This window comes from Fusarium keratoplasticum, chromosome 4 (genome assembly GCF_025433545.1).
Source record: "Fusarium keratoplasticum isolate Fu6.1 chromosome 4, whole genome shotgun sequence".
NCBI lineage: Eukaryota > Fungi > Ascomycota > Sordariomycetes > Hypocreales > Nectriaceae > Fusarium > Fusarium keratoplasticum.
In genome coordinates this window covers 3,327,192-3,351,305 of record NC_070532.1, presented here as the reverse complement: position 1 = coordinate 3,351,305, position 24,114 = coordinate 3,327,192, and the positions used below count along the sequence as shown (strand labels likewise).

At 55.9% G+C, this 24,114-nt stretch overlaps 4 protein-coding genes and 1 pseudogene across 5 annotated transcripts, besides 1 other annotated feature; 4 read left to right on the top strand and 1 right to left on the bottom strand.

The window, feature by feature from the left end:
- Positions 1-1,373: 1,373 nt before the first annotated feature.
- NCS57_00609100 (uncharacterized protein) lies at positions 1,374-5,211 on the top strand (the record flags this gene model as incomplete). Its single annotated transcript, XM_053055989.1, has 5 exons — positions 1,374-2,485; positions 2,542-3,002; positions 3,052-3,339; positions 3,393-3,703; positions 3,754-5,211. 5 exons carry the CDS (start codon positions 1,374-1,376, stop codon positions 5,209-5,211), a joined length of 3,630 nt encoding a protein of 1,209 aa, XP_052914944.1.
- Positions 5,212-6,053: 842 nt separating this feature from the next.
- On the top strand, positions 6,054-10,700 carry NCS57_00609000 (annotated as a pseudogene). Its single transcript has 3 exons — positions 6,054-6,847; positions 6,913-9,435; positions 9,494-10,700.
- Positions 6,054-10,700: a sequence feature.
- A 6,500-nt stretch (positions 10,701-17,200) lies between these two features.
- NCS57_00608900 (Fork-head domain-containing protein) lies at positions 17,201-19,495 on the top strand (the record flags this gene model as incomplete). The annotated part of the gene is made up of 1 exon (XM_053055988.1): positions 17,201-19,495. The coding sequence occupies one exon, from the start codon at positions 17,201-17,203 to the stop codon at positions 19,493-19,495; it is 2,295 nt and encodes a 764-aa protein (XP_052914943.1).
- A 1,074-nt stretch (positions 19,496-20,569) lies between these two features.
- NCS57_00608800 (uncharacterized protein) lies at positions 20,570-21,535 on the bottom strand (the record flags this gene model as incomplete). Its single annotated transcript, XM_053055987.1, has 3 exons — positions 21,373-21,535; positions 20,849-21,187; positions 20,570-20,760 (listed from the first exon to the last, which is right to left on the bottom strand). The coding sequence occupies exons 1-3, from the start codon at positions 21,491-21,493 to the stop codon at positions 20,570-20,572; spliced, it is 651 nt and encodes a 216-aa protein (XP_052914942.1). The 5' UTR covers positions 21,494-21,535.
- Positions 21,536-21,988: 453 nt separating this feature from the next.
- NCS57_00608700 (uncharacterized protein) lies at positions 21,989-23,717 on the top strand (the record flags this gene model as incomplete). Its single annotated transcript, XM_053055986.1, has 3 exons — positions 21,989-22,146; positions 22,216-22,601; positions 22,654-23,717. 3 exons carry the CDS (start codon positions 21,989-21,991, stop codon positions 23,715-23,717), a joined length of 1,608 nt encoding a protein of 535 aa, XP_052914941.1.
- Positions 23,718-24,114: the final 397 nt, after the last annotated feature.

Below are 24,114 nucleotides of genomic sequence, written 5' to 3'. Positions count from 1 at the left end.
TGGGGAGCCATAGCCCGCTGCTCCTCAGGGCGTTAGTGCGGGCTCGTTAGCAGACGGGCTACTGCAATGCACAAAGCTTCCAGGGGTGGCCGGGGGCCCATCTCCACTGTGACCCGGCGCAGCATTATGACGACGACACCTTCAGTCTACCCGTGTGTGCTTGCCTCACACCATCGACTTTTCTCTACTCTTCCATGTTCAGGCTCTTGTTTCTTTCTCTTTACCCCATTTTCCTTGGATAAACCCTAGTACACCCCGAAGCCGATCAACTCCAAGGCACAAATCACCACCGGTGGTGTTTGCTGTCTCCCCAACCCTCTCCTTCCATCCTCGTCTTTTCCCAGGCTCGGCCTGAATCCGTCTCTCGTTCCTCGTCAAAACCACCACAGCCTCCCTCTGTCGTTCCCCGGGGCCACCGGATACTCTATCTAGGCACCTCGTATCGTGAAGCCTCCCGCTGGCCTCTCGAAAGCTTCGTTGCCCGGGCCCCGTATCGCTCACTCATCTCAACTGCTTGCGTTGCTGGGCATCGCTCTGCCCCCTCCAATTCCCCGTGCCTGGCAGCTATCAGCATGCCTGAGACGTGACCTGGTCCTCACATGCTCCTGGGGCAACCCTTTGGCCCTTAACCTCCAAACGACGTCATCCCCAATCCAATCCAATCCAATATCCGAGTCACATCTATCGCACGCACATCCCGTCAAAGCCATTCCCTTTGCCGCCGATCCTTCTTCCCTCGACCTTCACTCAGCTCAGCTCGCACCGTGATCTTCCTATTCTGCGCCCTCTGCTTCGTGCAATCCACATCTCGCTCTCGCTCCTTTCCTTGCGTGATTGTGAGTTAGGAATCTCTCTCCCTCCCTCGGCCGAGAGACGAGAGCTGCTATTCATAGCCTGCGCCCACGCGTCACTCGACTTTTCTATTGCACGCTTTGGTCCTACCCAACCTAAACAATTGTTCAACCACAGGCGTTGACACCAGCCAACGCTTCCGCATCCGCGTTCCGCATCCCGCTTCAACGACCACGCACGCATGCGGGGGGGAGTTCTTGGCTTGATTTGAAAAACTTCCAAGACATAGTAGCCGAGGACTGAGACAATTTGACGTCGAGGTGACCCTGCCTGTTGCGCAGTCTTCACGCCGTTCTCATCTTTGCTCCACGGCGTCACGTCTCTTCACCCCAGGAGACGCCTCCCCAGAAGACGCCCTCCCCATATCCAACCTGATCAAGTTCCTGATAGATCCTGTCTTTTTTGGCGGCATGCGAGGCATCCACTGATCCTCAATCTGCTTCTCCATCTTTGCTGATCTGGGAAACCCCAAAAGAACTGGGTCTTGACGCAAAACCGCCGACGATCGCGACTTCATCACAATGAACGCCGAAAAGTGGAGGAGGAGGACTCTCCCAACTCTGCGCACGACACCCCCTGTACCGATCCCTCACAATGAGAAAAAGGAGTCTGAGAATGGCGACGGCAAGAAGCCTCGCGTCTTCTCCAAGGCCCTTCGCTCTCTCAGCAACTCGTCCATGGAGTCCATGTCCCAGAGCCCTTCTCGAAACTCGACCTCCACGCGCCGTCTCCAAAAGAACCACTCCGGCTCCGGATCCATGATCGATAGAATTCACCGCCGAGTCTCGAGCGTGTCGCCCATGAGCGCATCCGCCCCCGAATTCTCCTCAATGCCCCCCGAGGTGCCTTATTCGTCCATGGAGGTTGCCCAATACGGTCCCCTTAAGACCGATGTCACACTCCTCAAGGCACGCGCCGAATACCTCGTTCTCACCGACGCCTGTTTGGTCAAGTTTGGGAGCGCCGAGGCCGCAAGGGCTGTCTTCCCGCAGCTAGATCAGGGGGACGGCATGTTGAAGCCTGGCGGCTCCCCCTATTCTGCCGGCGGTAAGTCCTCAGCAGCAGATGTCCGTATGGAGATTCCTCTACGTTCCATCGTTGCTGTATTCAATGAGGAAGGTTCAAGCCCTCGGTTCGGCATCGAAGTCTGGTGGTTTGCTCAGTGGCCCAAGCTGGCATACTCCAAGGCACACCTGTTCTTCATGCTTCCCAAGGACCGTGATGACTGGCTAGCCAGCATTCAAAGGGCCTGCAGGATGAACCTCAGACGATCACCACCTCCATCATTGATCCCCGGCAACCTGAAGGCCAGAATCAATCACATCGTCGAGACCACGGAGCCTGACGCGAACAACAGTCTCTCTAAGATCCTGACTTTTCCCGTTGTCAAGCGCACAATTGGGGCGCCCCAAAAGACCAACTCGGCCGAGGAGTCTCAGCACTTTGTGGACGGTCCCTCGTTTTACATTGTCATCGGACCATGCATGCTGTACTTCCTCGAGGTTCTCAAGGCAGATTATGCAACCACCCCCGGTGACCTGCGTGTGAAGGTTCAGTCCTTTGGCACAGTTTCACTCATCCGCTTCCGAGCATCCGTTGCGTCGCACGAACAGAGATTTGTCATGAGCTTTCGGTAAGTCACTGCAGGCCTAGTCCTCGTTAAACCCCTGGTGTACTAACGTTGCCCAGACTTCCCCTCGGCCGCGAAAGCAGACTCGAGCTCGCAAGTGTTCACTATCGACGAGTCATTGAGGCCATGACCAAGGTAGACCGAGAACTCAAGCCCATGTGGCCGCAGCATCTGCAAAAGGCAATTTTTGACATCAAGGGGCTTCCCCCGCCGCTCTCACTGACCTCGGGCAATGACTTGGGCGGACTGGAGCGAAGCTTGCACGCATACTGCGCTGCCTTCAAAGTTCAGGTCCCCCGATGGACCATCGAATGGAACACGCCATCTCAACCCGCTTTTCGCTTGTTGCCTTCGAGTGGACAGCCCTACTCTACACTACAGCTGCTTGCGCTTTTCCGAGCCTTGCGTTACAACAGCTACTTCAAGGAGCTCTCTTTCCGCAATATCGACTTGTCTGGTCTTGCTGGCAAGAAGGATTATTCTCACTTTGGAGATGCCATCGCCTACACGTCTCTGAATGGTACAGCTCACTTCTTCTCGTGGCGTGCACAATTAACTAACCTGTGTAGGAATCAAAATCTCGGAAGAGCACTATGATCTTTTGATGCAAGCATCCGTCCTTAGCCAGGAGATGCACGCTCTGGCTTTCTCGTCCGAGTCTATTCGTAGCATGGACCTGAGGAACATCCTGGGCTCTCAAAGCACGACTCGACGCTCCAAAGATCATGAGGGTGCTCGAAGAGTCAGCTCAGAAGTTCTGCGCCCGATCCTGATGTTGTTGAGGCGTCAGGCTTGCCTCTGTCACAGCATCACCATGGCCGGCAACCTCCTTGCCCCGGCCGATGTTGAGGAGCTATGTTAGTTACTCTTTCTGTCGACTATCCCTGATTGTTTGTTAACCTTTGACCAGCCAATCTCCTCGTCCTCGAAGATGTTTACATGAGAAAGCTCGATCTGGCAAACTGCGGGCTCGGTGATGAGGGTCTTACAACTCTATGGACTGGTATCGCAGGCCAAGGCACCAGCCTACAGCACATCGACACCTCCGAAAACCAAGGCACTGTTAAGTTCGAGATTATTTACGACGCGCTCAGCCAACTCCAGGTCATCAAGAAGCTCAACATTGCCGGAAACACCCGCATCCCGCTAGATGTTCCCTTGTTTGACGAATCGGCCTTGCACACTTGGGCCCTGGAGGAGCTTGACTTGTCTGGTATTGCAGTGAGTAGATGCCCCATCTACCAGTTTTAATTAAGACTAACACGCCCTAGCTCAATGCTCCAACAGTTGACATCTTGACTGGGTACCTGGCTTCACCCAGTTCGGACAACTTGCGAGTGCTTCGCCTGAGCAAATGCGGCCTAACAGGGGCTCAAATAGCCCAGATGTTCTATGCTATGGGCCCTGCCAGACAAATAACCCTTTACATCAATGGCAATCGCCTAGATGAGGGTATTGATGACATGTGCGCAGTCATTACCGAGGGTTTTGGCCCCTGGGGTCTATTCATCCAAATGGTAGAGTTCGCTTTGGAGACGAACTACATCAAGCTGTTGAAAGCGCTCACGGTCAACACAACGATCGAGTGTCTGAGCTTGGCTGGCACAGCCACCCCCGACTCAGCCAGCGAGACAACCTGCAAGGCGCTCGCAGACCTCTTCTCCAATAACAACACCATCAGATTCCTCGACCTTTCTGGCTTTGATGCCAAGCTGGACGAAGGTCGCCTCGGTCGACGTTTCTCCAAGGCTTTGAGTGGGCTTCGATCAAACACGCGGCTTGAACACCTTCGTGTACGAAGTCAGATGTTGAACGTCAACATTGGTGATCTGGCAGAGGCTATCTCTGCCAACAAGACGCTCCACAGTCTTGACTGTGAGGGCAATGACTTTAATCTCTCTAATTTCAGGCATCTCGTGAAGCATCTTAGCGATAGCACGACGATCCGTTATTTCTCGGCATTTTCGGACCGCGACCTCGCACACACTATTCAGAAATCGGTCGACAACGCTGTGGCTGCTGCCACTTCCACAGCCCGCAGACAGTCGATGATGTCTAGGCTGCGGCATGACAAGGTTCCCCCGAGCATCAGTCTCCCTCTCGCGCAGCAGCTGAGGGATGGATGGGAGGACTCGGTACAAACGCAGCAACAGGTTCTGGAAAGGAACCGACTGCTCTTTGAAGCAGGAGAAGACGGCCGAAATGATTCAGGAGAAGGTTTCCTGTTTAGCGACGGCGAAGAAGACTTTTCCAAGGCATTCGGCGGGCTTGCGCTGAAATCATTCGAGGCCAAGCGGGCACAGACACGTCGGATGTCAAACCCAACTCTGAACCCGAAGAGGGCTAGTACCATATCTCTGGGGGCGACTCGCCTGGTTGGATCTTCCTTTGATCCTAGCACCAGAGTATCAAGATCTTGGTCAAGATCTTACTCGATCGTCTCGAGCGAAGGGGGCATGAGTGCGACAGGCGAAAGCCCAAGCACAGGCTCAGCAGTCCCGACACCCCCTGAAGTTGAGAGCCCGGTGGATAAGGAGTATCTGCTGGGCAACCCGGAAGAGACTCAGGCGGCTCCTCTAGGGTCCCCCGACAACGACTACACATTTGCCGATCCCCAGGACACAGAATTCGGACTAGAGCTTCGAGCTCACCGAAGGTTCTGGAGCGATGAGGCTGGATGCATTGAGGAGGAGGACAATGGGATTCAAGTTGATGAACGGCGTCCATGAAGCATGGATAAATGAAGTAATGGAAACAAACACATGTACGAAGGAGCGGATATTTGGCCGGCCTTTTGCGATCATTTTTTGGAGTTCTTTTGTTGTAAGAAATCTGGCAAGCAGCAGGCGTTGAAAGGATCTATTGATTGGATGGGTGTCTGGATTTGCTGCGTATACTCACTCTTGATACCCTTCGCAAGTTTTCACTTAGACAAGTCGACTTCATTGTTTTAATGAGTAATTGATTATGTATAGTCTGCGAATTACTGTGCTGGTTGTGAAGATGCAAAGTTGGCCCCTCATGGTTGAATCCCTTCGTGCAACGCCATGACTTGCGCATTCACAACCACATCAATACACCGTCGTCATGGCACATGAATGTATGCACAATAACACAATAGCCGAGCATCCAATGTCAGTACCACGCCGCAATAACTCGCAGAAAGTCCGCCAATCCCTGCCTGGTCCAGGGGAGCCCAAGCTACTCCGTACCTCAAATTGCTTTGGGCCCAAGGCACCACTGAGAAGGCGGCGCTCCACGGGGGTGACCCCACTGGAACCTTTAGCAACCTGCCTGGCCTGGCGAGACGCTAGGTCGTCATCACCAACCAAGCCACGCTCGGGCGCTCTCTCGCTCTCACTCTCGTTCTTTCTTAATCCTCCACCTTCATCATCAAAACTTCCATTATCACCCCCAAGTGGATGCCCTCCATCTGCTCTACGCATGCCATTTGAGGGCTTCCGTCCTTTCGTATTCTAATCTTTCATATTTCTTACCTACACTCTCTATCAATCTAGTCCTCCCGGAGCTTCGACGCTCCAACCGCGACGTCGTCAACCCCCCGATTTAGCGTCTCCCCCTCGAACGAACGAGCTTCATACGTGGTCTTGACAGCGGAGGGTTACCACAACGGCAGCGCTCGCCCGCCATGTACTCCAACTCCAACGCCTTCCTAGGCGGAAATAGCCAGCGACCCGGGCAACAACAATATGGTGGAGGGTCGTTCGGAAACTTGGGCGCAGGCCAGCAGCAACAGCCCGGTCAGCAGCCTGGCCCCTTTGCGCCCCAGCCTACGGGCTTCGGACAGGCTCCTCTGCAACAGCAGTTCACTGGCTTTCCAATGCAAGGCCAGGGACTGCAGCCGACTCAGCCGCTCCAGCAGCAGTTTACCGGCTTTCCGGGACAGCAGCAGCAACAGCCTCAGCAGCAACAGAGCTTCCAGACCGGCGCTCCCCCGATGCCGTCGATCCCGCCGCAGTTCCAGCAGCAGTTTCAACAACAGCAGCAGCAGCAACCTGGATTCCAGTCGAACCAGCAAACCTCCTTTTCTGCCTCGCCGCAGCAAGCCTCTGGCCCTTCTCAACCGCCACCTCCGCCCATGAAGCCCCAACCTACTGGGTTCACCGAGATGGCCGCTTCCTTCCAGACCGGCGGCACTGCGAAGCCTAGGGGGCGCAGGGCAGAGAAGCAGCAGCCCAACAAGATCCCCAACATCCGACTGACCTTTATTACGGCGCAGGATCAGGCCAAATTTGAGACCTTGTTCAAGTCTGCTGTCGGAGAGGGGATGACAATGTCAGGAGAGAAGGCGCGCGACCTACTTATGCGCTCAAGGCTCGACGGCGACTCTCTGTCGCACATCTGGTGAGTATTGGGTTTCTACTTTACATACTGATTTGTGATCTAGCAGTTGGGCTAACCTGACATAGGACTCTCGCTGATACCACTCGTGCCGGTCAGCTGTACTTTCCCGAATTCGCGCTCGCCATGTACCTGTGCAACTTGAAGCTCACTGGCAAGCAACTGCCACCATCCCTTCCCGAGAATGTCAAGAACGAGGTATCGAGCATGGTGGATATCATCAGCTTCAGCGTCGCCGACGAGGGAGGCAGCAATACCCCGGCTCCGGATATCAGGACCAATACCGCGACCCCCCCTACGATCCAGCAGCCTCAGCCTCAGGCGTCCAACTCGCAGCTGCTCCAGGCTCAGATGACGGGTTTCCCTGGACAACAGACAGGATTCGGGCAACAGGGCGTCCAGTCTCAGCCGACTGGCTTCGCGGGGATGCAGAACAACCCTCAAGCTACTGGGTATAGTGGTCCTCGTCCTCCAATGCCCCCCATGCCTACGGGTTTTGGTCAATCGCTTTCGCCCGCTGGGGCTGGTGGCATGGCTGCCCCCTTGAACGCCCAACCCACGGGTCGCCCGGGTCAATGGGGTCTGGTCAATGCTCCTTCGACTGGTCTCCCCAATATCGATGCTCTGCAGGCTCGTATGATGCCCCAGCAGGGCCGAGAGGGTGGTAACTTCACCACCCAAGGTCTTCAAGGAAACGCTGTCATCCCCTGGGCAATTACCAAGGAAGAGAAGACTCGTTACGATTCCCTCTTCAAGGCTTGGGACGGCCTCGGCAAGGGTTACATCGGTGGCGACCAAGCCATTGAGATCTTTGGCCAGAGTGGACTTGAGAAGCCCGACCTAGAAAGAGTCTGGACGCTGGCAGACCATGGCAACAAGGGCCGCCTTGACCTTGACGAGTTTGCTGTTGCCATGCATTTGATCTACAGAAAGCTCAATGGATACCCCCTGCCCAATAATCTTCCTCCAGAGCTCGTGCCTCCTTCGACACGCAACTTCAGCCAGTCGATTGGCACCCTCAAGTCGATGCTTCATGACGAATCTGAGTTCCGGACCAAGTCTGGTGCTGCTTTGCTGCCTCAGAAGACGGGTGTGAGCTACATGAAGAACCGCTCGTTCAGGGGTGCTCCCGCTGGAGCCGTTGCGGGCCGAAAGGATGCCACTGTCTTCAAGAACGACGATGAAAAGTTTGGATACAGGTCTAGTGCTCGCCGTAGGGTTGGCAACAACTCTCCCCGGCCTGACTCCCCAGCATCCGTCGCTTCCAGCGATGATCTGACCTTGGACCAGCTGAGGAAGAAGATCAAGGAGAAGGAGGTCCTTTTGGATGCTATGGATTTCGCCGATGAGAAGAACCATGAGGAGGACGACATCCTTGACCGACGAGACCGACGTGAGGCGGAGGAGCTGTATCGTCGCATCCGTCGCATTCAAGAGGACATTGACTCTCACCCTGATGCTGCTCTCATCAGTGGAGACTCTGATGCGGAGAGAAGAGCTCTCAAGCGCCAGCTCCAGAACCTTACAGACAAGGTTCCAGAGCTTGCCTCTCAGGTCCGAAGAACCGAGAAGGCCATCATGGAGGCCAGACTCGAGTTGTTCCGCATCAAGGACGCCAAGGCCCATCCCGGCAGTGGTACGCCCATTGTAGGCACTGGGCCTGGCGGCTCTGTGACTGAGTCGGATCGACTCAAGGCTAGGGCCAAGGCCATGATGCAGCAGCGAACTGCCGCCTTGACCGGAAAGAAGATCGATGTTGGCACTGAGGATCTCGATGCCCCCAAGCGACTCGAGGAGGAGAACATCAAGGTCAAGAACGAGAAGGAGAGCAACGAGCGCATGGTCCGTGATGTCGAGGAAAGCGTTCGAGACTTTGCCCGAGGTATTGAGGATAGCCTTAAGGAGGGCGGCCGTGATAGCACTAGCGAGCACGAGAAGCGCCGATGGGAGGACGCTCTCGGTGTCGAGGATGAGGTTCGTGACTTTATCTTTGATCTCCAGCGTGAGAGCCGAGCCTCTCGGGCCCGGGCTCAAGACAAGCGACCCGCCCGGACCGCAGCCGCCGAGGAGGTTCGACCGGAACGTGTTGCCAGTCCCCGGATCGAGAGCCCCGTGTCCACCTCTCGCACAGCTACACCCTCTGCCGGAGGATCCTACTCGGCTTATAAGACTCCTGAGGAACGTGCTGCTTTCATCAAGCAACAGGCCGAGCAGCGTATGGCTGAGCGCCTGGCTGCACTTGGCATCAAGGCCCCCACTAAGTCAGGCGAGACAGCTGCTCAACGTATGGAGCGTGAGAGAGCCGAGCGAGCCGCGAAGCTTCGCCAGGCTGAGGAGGATGATGCTCGCCGAGAGGCTGAGCGACAAGCCCGCCTCGCGGAAGAGCAGGGTATCCCACCACCCGCCCCTGAGCAGCCCAAGGCAGAGGCCAAGAAGCCCCCACCTCCACCCACTCGACATCGTGGCAAGCCTGAGGCGGATTTCGACGCCGCAAAGAAGGCTGAGGAGGAAGCTGCTGCTGCGAAGCAGGCTGAAGAAGAGAGGCTCACTCGGGAGCATGAGCAGCAACAGCGTGAAACGCAACAGATGGAGTATGTATCACCCACCTCTTACACAATGACGATGAAACATTGGCTAACACCCTTGAAGGGAAGCAGCAAAGGCACAAGAAGATGACCTTGCTCATGAGCGAGAGGCTGCCGAGGCTCGTCTCAAGGCCCTCGAGGAGCAAGTCAGACAGGGCAAGCTGCGCAAGGAGGAAGAGAAGAAGCGAAAGAAGGCTGCTCTCGCGGAAGCCAAGGAGAAGGAGGCCAAGCTTGCCGCACGACGAGCCGAGATTGAGGCTGCTCGCCAGCGTGAGCTTGAGCTCCAGCGTCAACTTGAGGCCATGGACGACGACAGCTCTTCATCGGATGATGACGAAGGTCCTCAACAGATCACTCCCCAGGCCTCAACACCCACGATGGCCGGCAGCCAGGTGGCCAGCCAAGAATTGGAGAGGAAACCATCCCCTCCTCCAGCTGCCGCTGCTGTCTCCCCCCCTCCGGCGGTCATCACATCACCACCCGCTGAGAGTGAGAGCAAGAATCCATTCTTCCGGATGATGTCTCAGTCCAACGAGCATGCGGCTGCTGCTCCTGCTGCCGCTCCACCGGCGCCTCCCGCTCCTGCTGCGCCCGCGCCTTCTGCACCGCAGCCTGATGTCTCTACGAACCCCTTCCACCGTATCACTCAGAACCAGGAGGCCAAGGCTCCGGCTGCACCTGCGGCTCCCGTCTCGCGCCGTCGTGCGGACACGGATGACTGGGGCTCCGACAAGGACGATGACTCTGACGATTCTGACGATGACCGTCCCGGCGGCGGAAACGCGGCACAGCTGGCATCGATCCTGTTCGGCACCATGGCGCCTCCTCGCCCTCTGTCGGCAGCCGGCAGGGACTCGACAACGGCTAGCCCAGCTCCCCCGAGCGTCAACTCTCCCATATCTCCTCCTCCCCCGGCACCACCGTTGCCCACTGCTGCTGCACCACCACCTCCTCCGCCCATGCCTGAGGGTGGTGTCCCAATTGCGCCGCCGCCTCCTCCTCCTCCCATGCCCGGATCCGATGCACCCTCGGCTCCTCCGCCACCACCCCCTCCGATGCCATCCGTCGGAGCACCCCCTCCTCCCCCGATGCCTGCTGGTGGAGCCCCACCTCCTCCGCCGCCGCCGCCCCCAGGAGATGCGCCAGCACCTCCTTCCGGGGGAGGCCGACCTGCTGGTTTCCTGAGCGAGATTCAGATGGGCAGGTCGCTCAAGAAGACGACAACCAGGGACAAGAGCCAAGCGGCAGTGGCTGGGCGAGTTTTGGACTAATAGGATTGTGTGCGTAGGTAGATAGATAGGAGAGGGGACTCGGGAGAGGTGCAACGTTGAGCAAAGGGATGTAGAGGCAGGAGGTAGTGCAGTGGAACGCGGGCAATGGTGACCCCAGCGGTTTCAATATGTAATTGTGAATATCTATTTGACTAGGAATGGGTTTTGGCTTGAGTGATGTCTGTCCCACGTGGGGCGAACGTTGCGAGCGTTCGCCGTTGTGCTCCGTGATAAAGCAACCAGCCGGGTTCACGATGATGGCCTTGGCCGGCATTCAGTAGTCAAGTTGGTGTCCCTTCCGACAAAGATCGGTTACGGTACCTCGGTGGCCTGGAACAGGTGGTGCCACGCGGGCGTTTTCTTGTCATAGTTGGGGAGGTCTCAGCCATGTCCCAGCCACTGCATCGATTCACGTTGTTGAAAGATGGGGACGGATGTCTTGGAAGCTCAGGTGTCTAGGTGCTGTGGGGCCAATGACAAGCGGGCGAGAAGGGATCAGGTCAGTGTGAGTCTGGAGAGCCCATGGTGGTTCTGCACAATCCCTCGGTGTGGTAGTGCAAGTGGACGTGTCAATTAGTATGAAACATGCAAGAGAAGTCGAGGTTCGTGATGCATGGAAGCGAGGTGCAAGTAGAGCAGCAGACAGGGATGTAGAGGAGAGCCAGGGTTGGGTTGAGTGAGTGCTCACGGCTGTCTCATTCCTAACGGCCGATGGTGCCTTGGAAGGCCCATGGCCCATCATACCGGCGCAGTAGTGAGTGAGATAGCCTAGAGAATGCTATGGGATGCGGAGACGGGACCAAGGCCGAGGCCGAGGAAGACTCGACTTGTCAAGTCGAGGGCGATGTTGGACCGGACTGGAGTGAAGGCAGGGATGATGACAGACAGACTCAGCTGGAGAAGGACGATACAGACAGTAGCAATGTGCAGTGCTAGTGTTAGAATACGGAGTATAGCTCCATGAATGTATACGGAACTTCCGATATAGCTGCAGGGATAAATTACCTATATCGGAAGCTTCCACGATAGGTTGGTCTACATGGCGGGTCTCACGGCGCAGATGCAAGCTGATCCAAGGGGGTCAATCATTTACAGCAAGGAATATTCCTGGGACGAGAGAAGAAAAAAGCAAGGCAGAAGCACGAGAAAAAAGAAGGAAACAAAATGAATGATTCTCTATCATTAATGGCGAGACGCTCAGATCAGATTGTGCGAGGAGGGGATGGCCGTTAGCTCGGAGCTAGATGAGTTGTCAAGGACCATGAATCTCGCCAAAGAAGGAAATCCTAGTTCCACGGCAAGATTGGCATCTCATGCAGGCATCGGCAGATGAGAGCTGACTCTGACTGCCCTGCCTTTTCTTTTCTTTTACTCCGTAAAGGAATCCAAATGGAAGAATGAAAATCATTTACAACGGGCCTATCCCATCCCATGGGGCGGGAGGGTCCCGGTATGCCGGGGGAGGGGGCTCTACCAACGGGCGAATGGCCTCGAGGAGCGTGTTCGGTGTGGACACCAATTTAGATTTGGTGAAGCACGGGATCGTCTCCAAGGCTGGGCTGGGCCGGGCTGGGGTTTGCTTGGTTTGTCTTGGCTTGGCTGGATTGAATTGAACTGGTTTGGTTTGCCCAACGGCCGGGCTGTCATGATGTCACGGCATGGCATGGGCATCAGTCGAGCAGACATATAGAAAGGGGGACGGATGGAAAGGGGTGAAGAGGGGGGCGTGTTCACGAGAAGGATGAGCGGTCAATTGCATGCATTACTTGGTTGAACAGATGGAACTCGGCTCAGGGTCCGTTGATAGACGATAGAGGAGAAAAAAAGTCAGGTGAAGGAACAAGTCAGAGGGCGGTCGCATTTTGGGTTATCCCATCATTCCTCTCAAGTGTACATCTTGCCAGAAACGGCAATGTGTAAATAGTCGGTCGAGTCAATTGGAGACGAGACGCGTCTTATTTGACGCGTCGGAACCCAACTTGATGCCTACATCCGATGACACGAACACCATCGAATGAACCACCACATGGCTTGCAGCTGATGGATGGATGGATAGACACATATAGCTCATCATGACGAGCGAATAGCACCCGGATGTGCCCCCTCCTCTCGGAGGCCAGGCATGGAAGATCCAGGCTTGGAGGGACCGTCTCCAACCAAGGAGATGTCTCCGGAACGTGCACAAACCGACAGACAGACGGCATTGTCGCGCCATTAACAAACCATTCCACCACTTTTCACTCTGACAGCTGAAACTGTCGGTCTCGCGGTGCAACTTCCAACTGCCGCCCCCGGTCGAGGATGAGGTCGGGCTGCGGCACTTGGAGGGAACAAGAATGAACCGTAACAAACTTTGGGGCCAAGCAAGGCAGCTAGTTCTTTCTCGGGAGGGCTGTGTAAAAATAGGGCCAGCGTTTCGTCATCATCCAAAAGCCGGATTTTTTTTGGATTTTTTTTAATCAGGGCCCTTGAGCTTAAACTTGAGTCGCGGGTTCATTACGGCAGAGCGGGACATCCATGCCAGCTGCTCCGTTTTGCCGAGATACAGACGGTGACTCCGGGAGCTGAAGTGAGGCTGGGAAATATGCAGATGATGATTGTGAACCAGATGTTGGTTCTTCTCGAGAATGCCTTGACCTTGTCTGACTCAAACTCAAGAGGCCATGCTCTCTAGATAGGACAACCACCAAGGCCAGGAGGATCTGATCTGATGCCTCAACTGCTGCTCCTGCTTGATCTGATGGAGGGATGCCTACGACCCCCACCTGCCGAAACGGGCCTGGGCGTTTCTCCACAGATAGACCCGACGCTTGTTAGAAGCCTCCATCTCAGCTCTGCCTTGATGGCTTGGCCTCGGCCTTTGTCATCCCCTTGCTTCGACTAGGACAGGACGGTAATCAGCGACCCTCAAGCAGCCCATGTTCGCCTCGAATTGAGCCTGAAGATACGCCACAGGGTCCCCCTCTTTCTCCTTGCTCCCCAAAGCCAAGCCAAGAAGCAAACCCCAATGGGACAATGAAGGTTCATCATCTCGACTACTGCAAGGGGAGCTTGTGATATTGAACTCGGGCCTCACTCTGGTTTCAAGCTTTGTTCTAAATAAAAGACATCATGATCTGTCAATGATGATGATCAAACTGCCTGGCCGGGCTCCTCAAGGCCGACCTCGGTCGGCGGCGTCGGTCACGATGTTCCAGACGCCGCAATTCATCTTCTGGGAAACTCAGCCCAGGCACCACCACCAAACTTCAGACCCTGGGGATTGGCGGTGAATGATTGGCTGGGGAGCGTTCCAATCCAAACAAGAAAAGTGTCAGAGGACGCGTCTGGCCCCGACCGAGACGCGTCCCCTCCTCCTCCTCCCTCTTTCCCCGCTGCAGCTAAGCTCTCAGCTCGCATGCTATAGCAGCAGTGTCCATCAAGAGGCCATTCCCAGATGCCACCCACACTTCTCGCCCATGCGCCCGCGTCCCCCCGTAGGCCGCCGTTCACCGGAGACGAAGACACCCTCCGAAGCAGAGAAGCAAAGTCAAATCAAAACGGTCGGCCTCTCTCTCCCTTGACTGCCCCTCTTGGCATTCCTCCCTGGCCACGGACAACCCCCAATCACACAGCCTCTCTGCGACCCTGGGCGGAACCACAGGCCGCAGCATGTTGCAGTTGTCTGCCAGTTCCGCCCTTGCCTTGCCGGGGAGCATGTGCGTGTGAGACGGGGGGCAAAGAAGGATGGACAAGCATGAGGGAAACGGTGAAGCGAGACATGGGTTACAAGTGGTGCAGAAAACGGAGCCCACGAGTTCACAAGAGAAGAGTCAGCACCCGAGACGGGGTCTTCTATCGAATTGTGGCTGGCTGTGCTTGACGAGAATAGCAGTATGGCGTTCTTGCACAGATTATGCCGTCTTTTCCTTTCTGCCCTTTCAATCCTGTGTAGCCTCCCAGTTCTCAGAGGCGAGACAAAGAAGTGGTGTCTCCCAACGGTTATTGAGATGGAGGCACAAGCCAGAAGAGGAGGCTATAGACATTATGACTGTGTGTCGTCGCATTGTGAACCAGATCACACACACACACTTTTACTCTGACGGTCAGATCTTGGGGGTCTCAGCCCATCCAAGGTCGAGGTCCGAACTCCGAAACCTCCCAAGGACAAAGCCCAGACAGGCACGGCGGCGTTTCGACTGGTTGCAAAAGGGTGCAGCTCTTTTTTTTGAGTTTCTTCCATGTTCCCCCTCTTCGACAGACCCGGGAGCATCATCCCACAATTGGCCTTCCGCATCCTGCATCCATGGCCCGCCCGTGATCTGCTCTCGCATGTTCTGACGCCACTCTCAGGCCCTCAAAGGCCCAACGAGAATTGACTGACGGCGACGGAGAGCACGGAACGTCTGGGAAAGAGACAAAAAACCCGCCCAGCTTTTACAGCGAGTGGACGTCGAGATCGAGATCTGACCCATCATCTCCCCTCTCTCCACCACGCGAAGCCAAGTTTCGGCCAACGACGCCTATCATCCATGAACATCATCTGCTGTTTCTGCCCTCTGTGTGCCGTCCACGATTGTAAAAATCATCCATCACCCATATGGTCTCTCAAGAGGTCGCATAGCACTAAAACGAGAACATTCACTTTTTTTCTAATCTTGTACAAAGAGAAAACACATGATGCATTCCGGCGGCCAGCAGACGCGACCCCGTTTCGCCTTGATCGTAGTCCTCGACACTTCCTTTGTTCTGGGAAAGAAATCCATCCAATCCCCGTGCTGCGCGTCTCTCCAAATCCAATCAGAGGCTACGCGCGCGTCGAGGCCGAGACGGAGGGCGCTGCACTATGGACCCTTTTGGCTGGCTGATGATGTATGATGGATGCATAAACCCAGCTGGCTCTAGCTACTTTTACGGCAGTAAAAATCGAGGATGGATCCATGCATTTTCACGCTCATACTTGCACGCACTCGCACACACACACACGCATCGTGACCCCTGCAATCGCGGCGCACGCACCGCACGCCCCTAGTAACTTTTTTCCTTCTCTGCCTATCCTCTCCCATCCTATCCTTATCCTATCCCCACACCTTTTCTCTCTCGCGTCGCTTGCTCCCTCTCTTCCGTCCTCTCCCATCACGATCACGCTCTTCTTCGTACTCTCCCTTTGGTCGGTCAGTCAGTCGGCGGCGCAAATCCTCCCCCATTCCCGAAACACCCACGCCCCCATCTTGCACGCCCTATCATTAGCTGCCCGTGTAAAGCTACAGTAAACCAGCTCTCTCTCTCTGCCGGTTCCTGTTCTTCCTCTTCTTCTTCCTCCATCTCCTCACTCTCGATAACCTGAGGACGGGTGCATCTTCAACCAGGCAGGCTCGTCAGACTCCCCCGGTTTCGCGCCCGCCGCCGATTGATTGTCGCGCCCATTGCCTACCCAGTAAATCTCCGTGCCGCCTCTCACTCGCTCATCAACTCGTGTCGTGTCAGCCCGGACGTCTCCCACCCAATCCCCGGCACCGCGCTCATCATCCTCCCTGCGCCGAGCTCCACTGGGGCCTCTTGCACGGCGGCCAAGCAGAGGCAGAGGGCCAAAGAGAGAGAGGACCACTCACCTCACCACCCATAGCCGGCCCAGGCCTGCCTGTCTTTCCGTCTCCAGCAGGTCTTTCTCTCTGGTCTTTGGCTGAATCATTCAAGCAACCGCCGCTTTCCACACCTCACATTCTCTCGCTCTCACTCTCTCCACGCTCTCTTCCTCTCACTCTCTCACTCTCTCTCCTTCAATCGATATCCATCTCGCCTCTGATCATCAGGGTTACTATATTCATCCGCCAGTCAGATCGCACCGGCTCTGCTCTCATCTCGCCCATCTGCCGTGCATAACTCTCGCGTGCACCTAAGCGTCCCCATCTATCCAGCTTCTTCTCCCGCTCTTTTCCCTCTCTCTACTTCGATCGCATCTTTCCCCTCTCCTCAACGTCTCTTGGTCCAGTCCGACTCGTACCCGACCAGATCTTCGCGACATCCCCTACTATAGTCAACTCGACCCCCAGCATCGTCCGTCTGTTTCGGCACAACTCTTGCCCACCGCTGCTTCGACCGCCTACTGCATTTGCTTCTTCCTCCGTCTCGCCTAAGACGCCATTGGGAGAAAAGGCAGATGACCCCAGATACCGGCAGCTTGTCCTATTGAACGCCTCAAGCAAAGGTCACGGCAGCCCTGTCATCGACCGCCCCACAACTCATTAACAGATTACACGGTCCATCCAAGTGAGTCTCGAGCCCTTTTTCTCCTTCTCTTCCTTGCCGTCATGCACACTCGTCCCATCAGGCTCTGCCGGTGTCCACCTCTTACATCCCGTCTACGACGTTATCTTCTCCCCATCCCCTCCCCTGGCTTGCTTGCTTGCTCTGCACTACCCGTCCCCGGTCTCGACTGACTAACCTCCGGCAAAAGTCACAGACCGCAGTCCTCGTCTTCTCGCAATTGAACCGACCTCGAGCTTCCCACCAAGGCCACAATGGCCAAGCACACGCGTTTTTCGGCTTTGGACGAGCCAGTAGACATCTTCCAGGACGAGATCTTCGAGAGCGCCGCCCCTATGACCAGTCACGCTCCCATGCCCTCAGTCACAAAACCCAACCGACGACCCCTGACGAGCTCGAGCTCCAACGTCGTCTTCAACCCACCCGCCACTTCGCACAGCACATATTCGACCTTCAAGACAAGGCCGTCTTCTTCGTCACACATTCCCCTGAATTCGTCGCTCGGGAACAAGTTGAACATGGTCCCCATGGCTCCTCCATCAACCAGAGGCCACAACGCCAGCATGCCTCAAAAGGGGCCCTACCTATCAGAATTCAAGACAGGCCCTCAAAAGCCATCCATTGATATCAGTTTCGACTATGGAAAGGAGAACATTCGCCCTCAGCTCTTCCCGGCACCACCCGCTGTCAACCTCCCGGCCGAAACCTACTACCGCAAGCCCAACGGCAAGCGAGCGCTCATGGATGCTGCTCCCATCAAGGACTCAAGACCAGCAAAGAAGATCAAGGCTGAGCCGGCCGCCACAGTCATTCCTCCTCCCGACGCCTTCCCACCCATCATCGATGACGGCAACAAGCCTCCTCACAGCTACGCCCAACTGATTGGAATGGCCATTCTCCGATCTCCTAAGAAACGACTCACACTTGCCCAGATTTACAAGTGGATCAGCGACAACTACTCCTTTTACAGTCCTTCCGATGCCGGTTGGCAGAATAGCATCCGCCATAACCTCAGCCTCCACAAGAACTTCAACAAGATCGAGAGACCCAAGGACGACCCCGGCAAGGGCAACTACTGGGCCATCGAACCCGGCACTGAGTCCCAGTTCCTGAAGGAAAAGACTACGCGCAAATCTGCATCCGCCTCGGAGAATCTGCCTGTCATGTCAACTCGGCTAGAGCCCTCGCGTTCGACTCGTGCCCCGATCCAGGAGCCTACTCTCCCTCCGCCCATTCCCATCAGCCAGGCTACTCTCCCACCCCTTCCCACTTCTCAAGCCACCATGTCGATGCCTCCGGAGTTGTCTTCGGATGCAACCATCCCGGTCTCTGATAACATTGGTCCCGAAGATGCCGCAGACAAGGCCGATAACGATGCTCCTCACGACTCCTCCCTCTACTCACCTCTTCCCGCTGCCATGCACTCGTCACCTCCCGTCTCCCGGCACATGGAGCCCCGAAGCAACACTCCGCCTCCTATCGCTCGCAACCCCGCCTCTTCCATCTCACGATCTCGCAGGCGCAAGTTTGCGTCCATGGATGACAGTGGATACATCTCTTCTCTTGATTCATCCGTTGTCCGACCCAACCAGAAGGCTTACCTGCTGACATCAGAGGCCGACCGCCCAAGGATGAAGGTTCGAGGCCGTGCCGAGGAGGAAATTGCCCGCCTGCGAGGATCCTCTCCCTTCAGCCCGACCAAGTCACGCTTCTGCCCGCCCGTTTCGTCCTCTCCGCTGCGACTTCACGACAATCAGATGCTTCCCCCGCTCACGCCTGTCATCAAGATCAAGCCTCCTGTTCGACCACCTCCCTCGGTCTCTCCCAACACCAACCTTCGACTTCACCGTGACAAGGTCCAAAGCATTCTCCAGTCGCCTATCCGCCGGGTTAGTGCCCTCGGTGGCCTCGGTGATATTGCGCCATGGAGTCCTGCCTTCAACCTCGATGACCCCGTCTACAGCTTTGACTGCGATGTCGTGAACTCGGCCGACTTTGAGGTTTTCCACGGATTGCCAAACCTCGAGGGAGATGCCTTTGCTGGCATCAGCTCAGCTGAGGCTGGATCCCCTGTCAAGCGTTCTGTCAAGCGTAATCGGTTGGATCGATCTGTCTCTACATCCGCCCTAGGCGAGATCACAAACTCTGCCGTCAAGAAGCCCATCGCTTCCGCCCCCTTGCTCAAGGCCCCCGAGCCGTCTGCTGCGTATGACAGCCCTAGCAAGATCTTTGAAGGCCTCAGCTCGCCATCAAGGATGTTCCAGCAATCCCCCATCAGGAACCAGTCCCCTTCCAAGTTTGCCAGCCTGCCAGACCTCCCTGCCGACTGTGACTGGCCCTCAATGATGATGGACCCTGTTGGCTTCATGAACCACGGTACGCCGGATGTCGCAAACTTTTCGAACCTAGACATCTTCAAGGGATTCGAGAAGATTGGCTCCGGATCACAAAACACCTCAAACGACAACGAAAACTCCACCAACTCCAACTCTGCCAACCCCAGGGGCAGCAAGCCCGGGCTGGGTCGGAGCTACTCTACTGCATTTTAAGACGCATATAACTATCCACCTACCCAACAGAAAATGAAGCGGCGGAGACGACAAACAACACAAAGCGTAATGATGAGATTAATGACTTGACGAAAAGAAGAAGAAAACCCCCAATTTCCTCCTCGAGAGACGGCCATGTCTGTGCTCCATTGTGGCTTGGACACGTTTGGATTTGTCCGGTATGGACTAGAACAGGGAGGCTCGGTGCTTGCCGGGCTCTCAGAAAGGCTTCGCGGCTGGCAGTTGACGACGATAATGACTTTCGGGCGCGGAGGGGAGTGAGAGCTCGTGAGGCTCGGGACACCACTGGATGACGATTGATTGATTGATTGGTTAATTTGGCATGTGCGTTTGGTTTTGGTTGCGTTGATGTCTTTTCCCCCTTTGCTTTTTCACTCAACTTGCATGTTGCGTATTTTCTTGGTTGCTCGGAGTTTGGATGGCCCCCGTGTGGCTCTGGAAGAATTGTGTACTCTACACCCTACGTATGTTTGCGTGTATCCCTTTGTTACTAGGTTCGGAGAGAAGCTACCCGAGGCCAGCGTTATAACTACTATCCTTTTAACATGATGAATCATTTCTTTTTCTAGCTTGCTCTGCTTGTTAATTCAATTGTCCACATGCTTGTGCCAATGCTCGTAGAGCCTTGGTTTGGGTTCTAGGTCACAACTACGTGTTGGCTGACTCGAGTGTCTGAGACTGTGGTCTCAGCCTCCTTGCCGGTGGCAGGTTTGTCGGGAATCATGAGTGTTGACCATCATGTGCTCGGCGGCTGAGCCGTGGCAACGGGGTATCTATTGTGTCTTATACCAATCGAGATTCCAAACTCAACTCCGTAAACGCCATCGTATCGCCTTGCCCGACTAGGCTGTCTATGTGTGATCTACGCTTCCATCCCTAGATCGATCGAGGCCAACTGCGCGATCGAGATCTTTCATCCGCCTCCCCAGGCAATCACTCCCATGGGTGTTCTGCCTTCCTGTCTATCCCGAGCCCCTTTTGACTATTCAACTAAGCAGCCCAGTAGCCCCTGGTTGGGGGAGCGTCGCCATCTGCTAAATAACTCGACTCCTCTCAGTATATACGCATCCGGGTCGCCCAGCCTGTTGCCTCTTTCTGGTCCAGGTTGATCTTGTAGGGGAAGGGATTTGTGCCCTGTGTCGTGATTGGTGGGATATGGTCTTTGTGTGTGTTGGTGAATGTGACAATCTTCATGGCTGAGGTGAGGAGCGTTTGCTCCATTGCGCGCCGGACCTTAGCTCGTTCTAGATGATGGTAATGTCAGCGAAAGTCGCGATAATACCTGCCATTCCCATGCGCAGGCTGAAAGGACTGGCAAGGGGGCTTCCTTACCACTCTCTGTCCTCGGCTCAGCAACCGTCACTTTAACAGTCCAAGTCTCCCAGCAGACCTCCTCGTCGCCTCGTGACAGCCAAGCCTTGCGCCGGCGCTTCTCGAAGAACTGGACGGCTAGCTGCCCGCGCCCCCCGCCCTCTGTGCCCGTTCCGGTGTTTGCGGCTCCGCCGGAGGAGCGCTGGGCGTCGAGCTGGCGCTCCAGGGCAGCGACGCGCTGCTCGATCATGGTCTCGAGCTCATCGTCATCGACGTGGGGTAGGGTGATATCGAGAACCTCGCGGGTCTGGGGGACGACGGAGGGGAAGAAGCGATGGAAGAAGATGGCATGCAGGATACCTAGCGAGTTAAGCTGTCAGTTCATTATTTCATCCGACAATGTTTCGCAGGCGCTGTCGCGATCGCATTCTCGCCGATTCCGGACTATCGCGACCTCGGTGGTCGTCGTCGTCGTCAAGGCCGTCACGGGATTGCGGGGTGTGTTGTATAGGGTAGGGTGACGTTAAACAAGGACCTCAACTCACCTTTGACAACGTCGTGGACTGAGCGCGGGTCGGCAAAGACGTCTAATAGGAACTCGGGTGGCTCCTGCTGTTCCATGGTGCGCGTTGCCGTATCTTGAACTCGACTCTGGGCTACAATCATTATCAGTGACGGAGAAAGGGAAAGAGGTTGTTGTAGAAGAGAGAGTTTTGTTCAACATACCCACCTTCAACTCAAACCAACGTCACTTTTCTCCTGGGCTGACCACCACATCGGGGAATGCGGAGGGGCACGGGGCATGCGGCAATCAGGGTAACCGCATCCGGGCTAGCTTCAACTAGCCACATGATAAAGGCACCAGCCACACTTTCAGCAGCAGGCAGGTGCACATTCGCCTCTTTCCCCGTGTTCCATGATCGATTGGAACCTCCTCCCGGGGCCGAGGTACCGAGTACTTTGATATTCAAACCCTCAGCTCGCGACAACGTTGGGGCCGCCCATCTTAGAAAAAAGCCCAACGGTCTCTTTTTCGTCCACAACTCTTCGTTTTCACATTCCCGCCACCTGATCCTCACTGGGGATCACGTCCATCAGAAACAAGGCCACAGCTTCCTCCTCCCCATGAGCAATTGACCCCGTCCCCTCCAAGTCCAAGCCATGTTCACCTCCATGCGGCGCTGGTTGCGCAACAACCGGACGCCCATCGCCGTTGGCGTCGGCGTCATTGGCGCTGGCTACGTCGCGACACAGTATGTCATATCCAAGCTCAACGACGCACGCGAGCGCATGAGCAGCGATCGCATCGCCAAGGAGAAGTGAGTATACCGCCCATCACTGGCCATCATTGTATCGTGTCACCACGTTTGCTAACGTGACACTCGCAGCCTGCGACGCCGCTTCGAGCAGAACCAGGAGGACTGCACCTTCACCGTGCTGGCCCTCCTCCCCTCCGCGACCACCGCCATCCTCGAGGCCATGAACACGGAGCAGATCACCTACGAGATCCAGCAGATGAAGGCCACCAAGGCCATCAAGAACGGTGCCACCGAGTCCATCACGCCGCCGAGCATCGCCGACACGACGTTGACAGAGGATGATGGAAAGAGCATGGTCAGCCAGAGCATACAGAGCGAGAGCGGAATCCACGCGAGCCAGATTGCGACGCCGTCACCCTTTGCCGCCGGGGGAGAAGCAGGTCAGCAGGATGGAGCTTCTCTGCCCAAGCCACGAAAGACGAAGCGGCAGCTGTGGGATGATGTGACCATCAGTGGTAAGTCAAGCTCTTCCTAGCATCATGTACTAGATAACTCACACACCAACAGCCGTGACGCGATCCTTCACGCTCATCTACACCCTCGCCCTACTGACGTTGCTGACCCGGGTGCAACTTAACCTCCTCGGCCGACGAAGCTACCTCTCAAGCGTGGTAGCCCTCGCAACGGGTGGCCAGCAGGGCACCATCAGCCTCGAGAACAACGATGACGACAACACGGAGCAGACATATGGCAGCGACTTTGACACAAACCGAAAGTACCTGACCTTCAGCTGGTGGCTGCTCAACAAGGGCTGGGCGGACCTCATGCGTCGTGTTGAGGGCGCTGTGCGTACCGTCTTTGGCAGCCTCAGCCCTAGGGATCTGCTGAGCTTCGAACGCTTCTCGGAGCTGACCATGGAGGTGAGGAAGCTGGTTGAGGGTTCTACAGCTGATGAGCGCCGCAAGTGCGACTGGCTCCGATTCCTTCTCCCACCTAGGGATATGGAGGATGAGGTGATTCGGGAGTCGGGCATCCTCGATGAGGCCCCGACTCAAGAGGGAGAGGACCAGTCAGCAGCCGCATCGCAGGCTATCTTGCGCCGTCTCCTCGACGAGACGGCCGATCTCATTGAGTCGCCCAGCTTCTCCCACGTGCTGACTCTGCTCCTTGATGCTGGCTTCTCGTACCTGGTGGACAACAAGCTCGCCACGGCGGCCTTTGAGCTGCCTGCATCAGATGGCATTGTCTCCCCAGAGCTCAAGGACCAGCGACGGTCCAAGGTGATCCTGCTGCCCAAGATCATGTCGGTGCTGACGCGCCAGGCTCATGTCATCGGCAACGGCATGCCCAACGAGTACCTGCAGAAGATGGAGACGGTCCGCGACCTCGAGGCGTTTGCCGCTGTAGTCTATTCGAGCAACTGGGAGCAGGAGATCCGCGCTGATGACGACCTCATGGCCAGCGCCGTTGACCTGGGTACCTCACAGGCCAGTGGCAAGACGTCGCAGGCGCAAACACAGACGACTCCGGCGCAGACACAGACACAAGGCGAGTCGAGCGTCGTCGTGGTGGACTCACAGGGAGGATTTGAGAGTGCGTGGGAGCGAGCCGTGGATAACAAGTCGTCGTGAGAGTAGGCGTTGAGGCCGTATTTGTGTAATGCATATGAGGAGTCTTGCTGGGAAATGTCATGAGTTGGTCGATATAAACGAGCTGTACAGGGGCTGGTTTTGCATCTGGATTCGCCGAGGCACACACAAACAACATACAATGGTATTCTAGAAGGGATAGGGAAGGGCATAGCTTAGTTGGGATCTTGGGGGGTTAGTTCATCTCCCCGTGTAATATTTTTTTTTTCATGCCGGAATCGGCGTTGGGTATAGTCTTGTCTGTCTGTTTGCTTCTGCCTCCTTTTGCCAGGACCGTGATGTATCTGTCTCCATCCTGGGCCGACATGACTCATGTGGTCAACTTGAGGCCTTTTCCTGGTTCCCATCTCCGACCGAGATGTTGCTTGTTTCTAGACAG